Source organism: Chinchilla lanigera, unplaced genomic scaffold, assembly GCF_000276665.1.
Source record: "Chinchilla lanigera isolate Chin_1 unplaced genomic scaffold, ChiLan1.0 scaffold00067, whole genome shotgun sequence".
NCBI classification, from domain to species: domain Eukaryota; kingdom Metazoa; phylum Chordata; class Mammalia; order Rodentia; family Chinchillidae; genus Chinchilla; species Chinchilla lanigera.
Window position 1 is genome coordinate 12,349,909 of NW_004955468.1, and position 12,418 is coordinate 12,362,326.

The 12,418-nt window shown below is 42.8% G+C and overlaps 1 protein-coding gene across 3 annotated transcripts in view; it reads right to left on the reverse strand.

The window, feature by feature from the left end:
• Slamf1 (signaling lymphocytic activation molecule family member 1) overlaps window positions 1-12,418 on the reverse strand; it is a 47,174-nt gene that overhangs the window by 13,165 nt on the left and 21,591 nt on the right. For 2 of the 3 annotated variants that reach the window (XM_013522535.1, XM_013522533.1), the window contains exons 2-3: window positions 11,082-11,431; window positions 8,765-9,050 (exon numbers count right to left, since the gene is read on the reverse strand). In XM_013522535.1, coding sequence (XP_013377989.1) covers window positions 8,765-9,050; window positions 11,082-11,339 — 544 coding nt within the window. In that variant the 5' untranslated portion in view covers window positions 11,340-11,431. Of the gene's footprint in view, window positions 1-8,764; window positions 9,056-11,081; window positions 11,432-12,418 lie in introns of all 3 variants that reach the window. The other variant, XM_005400212.2, reaches the window with a different exon arrangement.

The following is a 12,418-nucleotide window of genomic DNA, read 5'->3' on the forward strand; positions in this document are numbered from 1 at the left end:
AGCCCTGACCCATCTTCTTGGAAAGTTCATGTATACAGACCTTCTTATCTAAAGCTAAAAGGGCTTCTGTGAGATAGAGGAAATGGTCTTGTCAAATTGCAACTTTAAACATAACAGTTTAGACACATTACAGGTGCTCCTAGAAGACCTACAAGGCACTAGAAGATCCAGAGAAAGACATTCTTGAGATAATTACATTTGCTATCTAAACTCTTTTTCCATGTCCTCAAATCCATATAAAGACCTCAGTCTCTCATCTTGACTATGAGACTCCACTCTGGGTAACTTGCTGCTGTCCCTCTTGACAGTGTGCTCTGGTCTGAATGAACTGTTATCTTTACTCTTATTCTTGCCTGGGTAAATTATTTTACCACCTGAATCACCATCTCTACATATGCAGACTCACACAGCAGTAGGCACTTTCATCACTCCTATTTCATGGATGAGGAAGCAGGCCTGGACAACCTCAAAAACTAGAGCTTAGTCCAGGAGTAGAAACATGGGTGAGTTTTAAAGATAGGCTTCTTGGGAAGGCCAAGAGACTTAGGAGTTTGGAGCAAGTTATACCATAGTCATGAACAGTGAGGGACAACTAAAGCACGAGGGTTCTAGTTAATGGCACAAGAGTAACACCAGGTGTTCATTAATGTACAAGGGCAACTTATAATGTTGACTGAGGAATAAGCCAGCTTGTTGGTGAACCTGTAAGAGATATGTTGGGGGGAAACTGTAAGGAAGAAACAAAGGAATAATGCAGTTGCAGGCAAATCCAGCTGTTTATAAAACTGACTAAAAGACAGACTGAATTCTCATTGACAAAAGGCATGTCACCAAGGTCGACAGTGGGCCACCAGCCTGTCGTTTCCTTCTGGGTTTGAGACAATTCTTCTTCCTAGACTTCCCATACATCAAGTCAATCCAAGCAATCTCAGTGAACTGACTTTATGAACCCTTTGATTACAGATTCTCTTCCCTAAATTAAACACGTATTAACCCTGACAGATATCCTTTTCAATAGTCATATAATCTTGAGCAAAAAGTTGGGGGTGAGCAGAAAGTTCTAAAAAGATGCCTGACTGTGCATGAAAGATGGAATCCCCACTGTGGCTGGAGATGTCCTGTGAATTAACCCACTCTGAATGGCTGACAGTGGCTAAGAACCTCCACGCAGCAGGTGTGTGTGTGTGTGTGTGTGTGTGTGTGTGTGTGTGTGTGTCTGAGATAGAGTATAATCAGGCCAAGGCTTATGCTCTCTATAACAGGGACTCATGGAGAAGCTTCCCCAGTGCTAAGGTAAGAGGCAGAACCAGCAGCCTAGGAGCTGACGCAACAAGCTATAGTAGTGGTTCTTGCTAGGTCCAGACTATTTTCTCTTTCTTTTTCTATCATGTGCATTTTGGGAACTTTAGAATGAATAGTTAATTTGAGGACTGACACCTTAACCATTTATATAACTGAAAAGGGTAATATTTCTCCCAAATTTCACTTGAGTTCTAAAATAAGAGCAACAAATAAAGGGGTGCCTCTAAAATTGGGAAATAACAGATAACAAAACTGCATCAAGAATGTCCGCACCCAGTGTCAGCCTTTCTCCTCTCCCCTAGTTCCCGTTTCTGGCAGCTCCACCACCCATCAACTCATGTAAATCAAAAAGAGGCACATGACTGAGGCTGGAGGACAGGATAACACCAGCGTTGATATCACCCTCCTGAGATCCTGGAAAAGAAAGAGATTGGGAGGCTGATATCTATCTGCGATCCTTGTCCTAGGACGTAAATGACCAGCTTCTGCTAGGCTAGTCAGTTCCAAGAGACAGTCTGCCCATAATCTTGAAAGATATTTCACAAGCTGTAAGTTTTCTCCTGATCTTTGGATGTAAATATGAATCTACATGGGGAGATATAAGTTACACAACCTAAGGATTAAAAAATAAAACTTTGGGGGCTGGGGGTTTAGCTCAGCGGCACAGTGCCTGCCTGGCAAGCGCGACGTCGTGAGGTCAATTCCCGGTACCGGAAAAAAAACCAAAAACCAACCAAAACAAAACAAAACAAAGAACAAAACTTTGAAGGAACTACAGTGCTTATTTCACCCAACCCACTAATTTTATCTTCCAGAAAGAGACTCAGACAAATGTACCTAGTGTCTCAGCAAAAGTCCTTCTCTTGCAGCTCGTTCACTACTTGGTACACAACAGAGCCACAGTGAAATCTTGTTGATTGATTGGAAGGACAAGCAAATGGTTTTTATGTCAAGTCCAAATGAGTCTCTCCTGTGAGGCCCAGATGCTTCAGTCCCATCTCGTCCTTTGCTTATCATTTAATGTCTCTATCTGCATAGCAGGCCCAAGTATTCCCACATTTGGCCACTTGGTGCACTCATTTGGTGCTTTCTGTAACTATGATATTTAGGTGGAAACTAAATGCCAGAAACCTTGTGCCTTTAGGAATTCAAATAAACATGGATGAAATGCTGCTGTTCTAGCACGTCAGGGTCAAGCTGCCACGAGTTCTATAGTTTTGGGGATAATCTCCTTGTAGTCCACTAAGCCTTTGCTCCCGCATCTCCACTTCCTCTGCTCTGTGCTCTCTGGGGTGCAAGCTTCAGTTTCCTCATGGATTTCCACAAAACAGAAATGAAACACCTCACACCAGGGATTCTGGGGTTAAAGTCCTCCACTGAAGAGTTAAGGGTCACTAGGTATAGATTCCATTGTAACTGAGGCATATTACACCATCTGATAGGCTTGGATCTGCTCTTTTTCTTCCTGTTTCTGTATAAGCAGCGTTTCATCTCTTTTTTTTTTATTTTAAAGATAAAAGGAGGGAAACATTAACAGACATACAACATTTTACAACATCACAAGCACAGTACAGACAATACAGAGTTACAAACAAAGTGGTAGGGAATTAACAATGCTTGTTGTATTACATATTGATATCTTCAAAGTGGCTTCCCATGAAAACACATATAGACATGCAATACTGGTCAACCAAAGACTCATTGACAGTTTCTTTCAGCATAGAAATAGAAGACAGAAGAACAACCATGTTAACCATCCTGTATATACATACATACAAAATTTCTCCTTCTTTCCCTTCTCTTTTCCCACAAGCAACGTTTCATCTTTTCCTCGAACAGAACCATTGAATGCACATATTGATCCCTTAAATGGTCTCACTTTCAGCCTTCTAGCACTTATTATAGTACAAGCAATCCTAAATGAACACTGTTCCCTTCCAAAGAGGAAATCTAGTAGCAATTTCTTTAATATAATATTCTTCCATGTATGGTACAAAAGTCCTACTTTGACTAAAATTCCCTAGAGTTGCTCCAGTACTTTGTTCTTTATTTGTACCTGCATCCCATTCAATATAATATATGACAATGGGACATTTCATATACTCTTGATGAATTTAGATTAAATTAAATATGAAGCCATATGGATTTGGAAGAAGACTAATGTAAGCTTTTGTTAAGAATAATCAGAGTGCTAAATATAAGAAAGACTCAGAAAGATTGCAGGGTCACCTTCTGGATGCCCCAAAGCAAGAACCAAAGGGAAGGTGTGATGGCCTACTTGGCAGATGCTTTACAGTAACAAAATGGCGCCGGGAGGAAAGTCTGTCTGTGACCTCAACAAGTCACCTGTGTTCTCATTTTCAAACCAGAAACTCCAGCTTGCCCTCATTTTGCTCAGTCTTGTAATGAGGCCTTTAAAGATGGTGATTCTCTGAAATGGAACAAAAGCTCTCCTTGGGTCCACAAACTCTTTGCTCAGGAAGGAATACCACATGAATCTTCTTGAACCAGATGTCTGGGACTTTTCCCCTTGGAATTTCTTAGAGACAACTGGCTGAGAACTTCTTAGAGCAGACTGGCTGAGAACTGCTGTGACATCTGTGAAGAGTATTTTGCATGTTTCTTCACTGTTGGGAGTGGCTGAAGCTGGAAATTGGTCATATGAATGAGGGCAGAACAGAGCCAGAGTGTCTAAAGCAGTCAAGCTACCGCAGTATTGAGAAAAGTGTCCTGCCTGGACAATTCAGTCACTAGTCATTAGGCAACTTGAGGCTCATGATACTAACTTGGCAAATGTATAAATAAACACCACTACTATGAGGTCCTCTTACACATCAGGTATAGAGGTAGTCTCCACTCGACCCAGTTTTCGTCTCTTGTCTATCTTTTCCTCATTCTCACCGCTATTCCTCTCCAGGGTACACTGAGAGACCAAAGAGTCCTACACTCCACCTTGTGGTCCTCTCTTCTGTTCGCTGTGGTTTAAACCAGATAACTTTGCATGTAGCCACACTGCAAAGAAAAATGCCCAGAGACCCCCACCCACTTCCACCTCTTTTTGTCTCTGAAAATCTGTTGTCACAGAAACACAAAAGCTTCTCTCAAGTCTCCAAATCATATTTTTAAAGAAAGATAAAGAAGAAAACAAGAATCTGAGAAACAAATGTAGTTCACCCCAGGAGATATTGAGATGCTCACGTAACGGTCTGAGAGTACCGGATCTCTTTCCTGCCTTTCATGTGGTTCTGTCAACAAGGCTGGTGGTATGGAGCACATCTCCTTAAAGAAGCCAACTATCTTCAAAAGATACCATCTTGTTGGTGGAAGTTTCCATTCAGAATTGGGGGTGGAGAAAGGATGCTTACAAATCATGTAATAATTTAAGGACCAGGACCATCCGAGTAAACATTTTTATAGAATCTATCACTTCTATCTGGATTGGTGGCTCACACCTAGAATCCCAGTTACTTCGGAGGCTGAGGCAGGAGGATCACAAATTTGAGGCTAGCCTGGACAACTTAGTGAGACACTGTCTCAAAATACAATTAAACAAGAGAATTCACAGCTTCTGGAATAATCCCTGCCATCTGCCTATCTACTCAGATTGTATTTTAGAGGCTACAGTTTGTGCCCCCAGGTGCATTCTACTTTTATTTTCACAGTAATACAAGTTTTGTCCAAACACGGGGCTGCCTGGCTAAGGACTACATTTCCCAGCTTCCTTTGTAGCAAGTATGATCAAGGGGCCAAGCTCTCGATGAGAAGTGTCTGGGATCTTCTGTCTCCACTACCACCAGACTTGCTGGTTTGGAAAGATCATGGAGGGGGACTTGGCCCTTGGCATGGAACATCTAGGGGACACAGGAGGTTCTTGTTTTAGGAAGTGGCTTTGTTAGAAAAGAGGACCCTCTGGATCTCACCGGTAAGCATCAGCCTTTTTGTCCACTGAGCTAACTCAGACTTACTGAGCCAGCCTCTTGTCAATCTCCTGAAAAAGGTCTCCCTTTCAAGGTGAGCTTCCAGGGACTTTCCTTTTCACTGAATTATTTAAGAATTTACATCCACCATCTTAGCACAGACATAACTTTTGTACAGCATGGGTGAATAACAACAGCAGCAAATCACACACTGTCCACATCGACATATTTCACATGACCTGGACAGGATTTTGTAGCACCCAAGGATTTAGACTTTGCAATTAAAATACCTTGTTATGATGGATATTAAAACAACATCATAGCAATTGGAACAAGAAACAAGGATGAAAATATGACTGAGAGCCTGGACAAATACAACTTAAAAAATTTTTTCCTCAAAATATAAGTATTTTCTTGCATGGCTTCATTTAACTGAATCCTGTCAAAAGAATGCTCACATCACACCATATCCGGTCTCACTGCACTAGGAACAACTTTGAGATTTTCATTAATGAAAGTCAGACATGTCTTAAAATCACTGTGCTGAGTTCTTCGACAGCAATTTGTAATAAACCCTCAGATTCTGCCATTTCATCTCAAAGCTGGGATTTCCCTTTGTATACACCATGGAAAAAGTCTTTGTTAAACAAATAGTGAGTTGGCCCAGGCCTTATCATCTTCTGGTGGATTATTGCAGTAAGGCTCTCCCTTAACCAGTTTCCCTTTCTTCTGCCTCTTTCCTACTTGAGTGTATTCTCTATAGCACTTAATTTTCTCTTTGAAATGCAGCACTGATGGTGCTGCTCCTCTGTCTAAATCTCTATTAGCTCCCATCACCTACATGATAATACAAAACAAGAACTGGCTGTGCCTGCTTTTCTCTCTGCTTGGACTATCTTTTGTCAGCGTGGGTCATTTCTATTTATTCTTCAAAACCCAGTTTAAATCCCCTGTGATGCTCTCTCATTCCTTGACACAGCCCCAGCTATTCATTCTCTCCCCTTCGTTTTCTTGCCTGTACTTCTGCAGTGCACCTATCGCAGAACATGATCCATGATAATTATTTATTGATTGAACTATCTCCTTCCTTAAGGACAAGGATCTTCTTTTCATTCTTTATGTACTCAACACCTAGCACAATGTTGGAACATAGTAAACACCTCGACGAATATTTTGCCTAACTAAACATGTAGTTTACAGTACTATTCATTTGCAAACACAAATCAGTGTGCTAATATAAGTTTTTAGTAAGTTAGACAGCCTAGTGCAGTGGGAAGGGCATGTTACAAAACAGCTGTGTGATCTAGTTTAGATATGGAATGATCACCCATCTCTGGAGGTGGGAAATCTCTACTTGTGTAGCCTAAAATTCATATGTTGAAGTCCTTAGAATAGGTTAGGAACTGGAGCTGAGGATTTAGCTCAGTGGCACAGAGCCCACCTGGCAAGTGCAAGGTCATGAGTTCGATTCCCGGTACTGGCAAAAAACAAAAACAAAAAAAAGGAGATAGGGTCTGAAGGTAGGGTCTTTACAAGTTAAAACAAAGTAGGAAGGTTATAGTTTGAGGCCAGGCTGGACTGTATAGTGAGATCCTGTCTCAAAAAAATTTTTTTTAAAAAGGAAGGAAGGAGGGAAGGAGAGAAGGAAGGAAAAGAAGAGAAGAGAAAAAGAAAAGCTACCTTTTTGATGTTATTAATAATTTTTTTTTTTTTGAGATGATGTCTCACTCTGTTACTCAGGTTGGTCTTGAACTTGTGGGCTCAAGAGATCCTCCTGCCTCGGTCTGCCAAGTAGCTAGGATTACAGGCACATGCTACCACTCTCATCTTAAGTGCATTCTTTCTTCCACTGACACCTATGAGTATTCAGACATCCCGGCTCCATCCCTTGTTCTGTGTGTGACCTTACTTACCCTTTTTATAGTTTTGTTTCCACTCTGTAAAACGGGGATAGTAATACTATCTATATTTCTTGGCTGTGATGAGGACCCAATGAGATGCCACATAACAGGCACGCAGTAAATAAATAATACTCACTAGGCATTATTATTTATAGATGAAGAATCTAAGTCTTCAGAAAGGCTGAATGATTTATCCTTATAAGAAGAAAGGGCAGCATTGGATGTAGGCCTTCCAGGGCCACATTCTGTAAAGTTCCCACTGTATAACACTATTTTTTTTAGTCCTGAAAGCATGGCTGTGGGCAGGGACAGAGATCTGGATGGGAGGGTAGCCTGTGAATATGGTTTGCATGCAGGGTGGGCAAGCAGCCAGAAACATGGAGAAGGTGGAGAATGGCTGACCCTTGCCAGGGAGTCAGTGCCTGGGAAAGGTCTTTACGTTCGGTTCCCAGACGACCTCTCAGTACATACTGGGTAGCAGTATGAATTATTTCCCCAGGAATCCATCTGTAAATATTTCAGGGAAGCTTCTGGTACAGGAGGTGCACAGCTGAGGGCCTGACCTAGCTAAAAGTCCCCTTTATTCATTTCCGGTCATCAGGAAAAGCCTCTATACAGATACTAAGCCTACTATGATACATTCCCTGCTCAGCGGTGCAGAGAGGGAAGGTCAGGGCATAGGCAATGCATCGCAAGAACAGCACCTCTGCCAGGTTACAGAACCTTTGGTGAAAAAGGGGCAGTTCCTAAGTGTTTAGATTGGCTTATACAATCAGTGCCCTCTTCCAATAGAACAATGATACTTTATTCTTAGAAAAAGAAAAAAAAAATCAAGTCATAAGTGTGGGTGTAGGTGCTGATTCCACTATACACAAGATGAAGAAACTTGAGGAAAGTATTTAAGGGTTATGAACTTGAAATTCCTCATGTGTCAGGTGAGGCTGACGTTAACACCCAACAAGCTTACTGTGAGAGTCAAAAGAGATTATACGATTGAGAACCTTGCCAATAAGAAAGTACCATACAGCTTACTATTCTTGTCCAAATTTCACAGTCCAGATTTTAGTCCTACCCCTCTCTGACTCCCTTGGGCCTCTGACCTGCTATGAGGATTATTCTTCATTCCATAAAACCAGGTCCCTCATTATATTCTAGCTTTCAGTACTGAGCACATGTTTCACATCTTTGCTAAAGAACAGAGATCACATATCTTGTCTAACCCCAATTTCCTTCAGCATAGGTGATCAATAAATACTTATTGGTGGTGTAGAACTGCCCCACTATTAATGTAAAACTCCTGGATGTGGGAACCAGGACCTGCTACCTGCACTCCCTCACCCTTCCATCCCTGCAGGCCAGACCCAAAGCAGGAGGCAGGGAGGAAGGCGCACACCTTGGACATGGGAATTCTGGGTTCATCTTTTCCTATTCGTTTCCTCACTTGGGAACTAAGCATCAAATTCTGCGCTGGTCAACATGAGAGTGTGCTGCCCAAGCACATGAGCAGTTTTTGCAAACAATAAAGAAAATCTAAAGTTCTGTCAAGGTAAAGGCTTTGGCTGTGGTAGCAGAGCAACCGGCCCAGTTAGGGACTGAGCCATCCCCTTTTTCCTGTGGCAACCTAGCTGCCACCAGAGCACTCACCTGAGGGGTCTGACCTGCAGTTGCTCCACAGATTGAAGGCCTGGGAGCGGCTGCTAACAGAGTTGCTCGCGGTGCAGATGTAGAAGTTGTCAGCGTGCTGGGGGCCGAGGGTGAGGAAGAGCAGATGGGAGCTGTTGGGTGGGCTGGGCAGGGGGGTGCCGCCCTCCTCGCTCCAGTTGTAAGCCACGTGGTCCCCCTGCTTCACTGAGCAGGCTATCATCAAGCTGCAGGTCCCATTGTCATTCTCCTGGGTTTTGTTCAGCACTTGAATTTCTGGAGTGGAGACCTGCTCTGTCAGGAGAAAGAGGAGGGAGGGAGCCATCACTGAAACGAACCCCTCTGGAATTCTCACTTGACTTTTGTGTGCAAACAATACACAGGGCACTTTGCCTCCCTGGGAGCTTCAGTGTGATTCATCTCTGGTCGGGACTCTCGTTTCTCACTGTCCCTCGTTCACTACTACTCCTCTTCTAGGACTACACTGAGGTAAAATAGGGAAGATGACTTTGTTTTTAGCCCCCCTCTGCCAACACTGTTAGGACACCCCTCGCCCTTCCTGACGTTCCTGATCTAGGTTGTTCTCCATTAGTAGAGTTTGCCATTGACCAATGCCCTCCCCCCATTTTTTGCAGTAGTGAGATCAGACCCCATGAGTGCTAGGTAAGTACTCTACCACTTAGCTATATCTTCGGCCCAGTTTTAACTTTGAGACAGAATCTCACTAAGTTGCTCAAGCTGGTCTCAAACTTGAGATCCTCCTGCCTCAGTGTCCTGAGCAGATGGAATAACAGGCATGCACCACAGGTTCTGTCTGTCTCCCATGAGTGTTTGTTGGTTTCAGGTATAATCTTCTAGGCCTAATCACATGAGCTTTTACACACACTAGTGTGTGTGAGGTGTATGTATGTGAGATGTGGCAAGTATTTTTGTGTGTCTCAGGTAAGGATAGGTCCTACCAATCTACCCCACTCTCATGTCATGAAATAAACATGGAAAAGTCTTGTTTATTTACAACTAGTATAGGGTAACACAGTACTGGCATTTTATATCCATCCTCTTCTTTAATCACTAGGAATTATAACTCTAATTATAATTATTCCCATTTTATGGATGAATAAACTGAGTCCCAGAGAAGTGAGAAGTTTTACATAGTATTACACGGCTTCTAAATGGTCAAGCTGAGATGAGAACCTCAGCTTGTCTCATGCCAAAATCTAGCCCTTTTCTTTGACTTGAAAAGAAAGCCGTGGCTTCACAGATCACATTTTCCCACAGTAAGAATTTGATCATAAGATGTGGCAAAGGCAGGAAACTTATAGGCACAAAAGGAAAGAATACATGATCCGCACATTGTTTTGCAAAATGCATTGTATGTAGCCTCCATGCTGGAGGTAACTTCGCTTCAGGATTTCTCTTGCAGTGACCTGGTAGAGGGCCGTGGGAATTTTGCGTGCCGTTTGCAGGAAAGGGAACAATGCGGCAAAGAAGGGTATAGTTGTCCCTCCTCTAAAAATCTGATTTCAAAGAAATGTAGGTGGGGCTTCTGTCCCATTCTCAGATATAAGGAAGTTACTCTGAAGAAACAGGGAAGCCCCATGTGTGAGGTGAACCTCTGGGCCCAAGATATACAAGCTCTGGGGGCACTCAAAAGGGCTCAGCTGTTAAAAATGTTCAAAAAAGCCCTGTCCTTGGGTCCAGGTGGACCTAGATTCTGGCTAAAGTACTGCATGTAAGGGGAGCCTTCCTTTAAGTGAGGAAAAGAGTGCTTCTTAGACCCTGTAGGTGTGATCTGAGGTGAGGCCTCAGGGCTTGGGGAGTAATGTGTGGGTGGAATTTCAGCTCTCTCTACCCGGAACCCCTAGTGCGGTGAACCACCTACACAGACCTGTGTAAGCATGTGCAAGCCACCTCTGTCTGCATTTCATTATCCTTATCTATAAAAGAGAGGTTAGGTTTGACCAGTGGTATTCAAACATTTTAAAAAAACTAAGAAACCCTTTTTTTCCGCAAATAAAATCTTATTTGCAAACCAAAAGTGCTGGTGCTCCAGGTCCTCCAGCCCACAGGCAGTTGGGTCTGTTTCCTTTGGAAATGGGTAAGAGTAGCTAATGCTAATCAACTGCTACTAATGTGCAATTTGGAGGGAAAAAAATGGCAACCTCTCAAACCATTTCCATAAAGTATAGTGTAAATACTCCCTGGAGTTGATGATGCTTCAAGTTACTTCCAATTTTAAATATACATAGCTTCTGAGAGAGGCCTTAATTCTCAGACTAGAGACCATCGTGGCTCTTCAGGATGGGGTGGGGACGCTCACATTATTACCATAAAGCTTCAGCTGCACACAAAATAACTTGATATGTCCGTTTCCCTCCAGGTTCATGGAGTACCACCCCTCATGCTGCTTCTTGCTTCCCAGGATCACCAAGCTCAGGTTTTCCAGATGAAACTGATACCCATCCTCTATGTAATCTGATGAGCTCCCTTCATGTAGACTGAGAGACATTATTATCCTCCTGACGGAGTCTTCTGGAGATTTTGATATTGTGATAAGGATGCGGTTGCTTTTGTTCATGCTCTTGTTTATCTCTTCTGCCTTCTCTGTCAGAGGGAACGATATATCCCTTCCCAGTGGCCAGAAAGACTCTCGGCAGTTCTGGCTTCCACCTGTGGGAGGGAAGAGAAGAGAGTCCCTTACGATGGTGACTTTGGAAACCACATGGTGCTGTGGATCAGGAGTGGGAGTCTAAGGCTCTTGCCCTCCTCTATACTGTCCTGGGGATTGCCCGGTCCTAGTCGTCTGTGAGGACTGCCATGAGAGGCCCTACTATATCTTCAATATTTAAAAAATCCCAATGGAAACCTTAAAATTACTTAGAGTAAAGCTTCTAGACTAACTAGCACACTGGGTTTCTTTCAACTCAGATTTACAGTTAAGGCCTGTAAATCACCTATAAAGCAAATGAGTTCCCTAAAGTCATATTAGTAAGTAGCAGAGTCAGGACTAGACTCTAGGTCTATTAATTCCTCTACTGTTGTTGTTGCCACCATGGGAATATAGGATGTGCTCGCTTCGGTAGCACATATACTAAAATTGGAAATATAGGATGAAAGACAGAGAGCAACTGAAAATGACTGTGAGCTCATGTCCCGAGGGGAGCACAGTTACAGAAACACCACATATAGTGATGAGGAAAACAGAAAAGTCTGAGGGATGGAGTCCAGGAGATGGTGAGCAGACCTAGCTCTCCAAAAAAATCCCTGGCAGAATCAATAACATTGAAGGTGCAATATTATTATATTACTCTTTTTTAAAAAAGCAGAGCAAGAAACATACACATACTAAAAAGCAAAAACAGCAATAACAACAAAGAAACCAAACAAGAAACCTTTAAACAACTGTTAGGAATCCTACTGCTGATTATTTAACACCTCCTGTTGTCTCAAACCCACAATCTGCCTTTTTCACTCCTTAACTGATCAACTTCCTTTTTGTTTCAGTAAAAGGAGGAGAGGGAGAGGGAGAGGAAGGAGAAGAAGGAGGAGAGGAATTAGAAGGAGGAGGAGGGGAAGGAGGAGGAGAAGAAGAAGGAGGAGGAAGAGGAGGAGGAGAAGGAGAAGAAGGAGGAGAAGGAGAAGGAGGAGGAGGAGGAG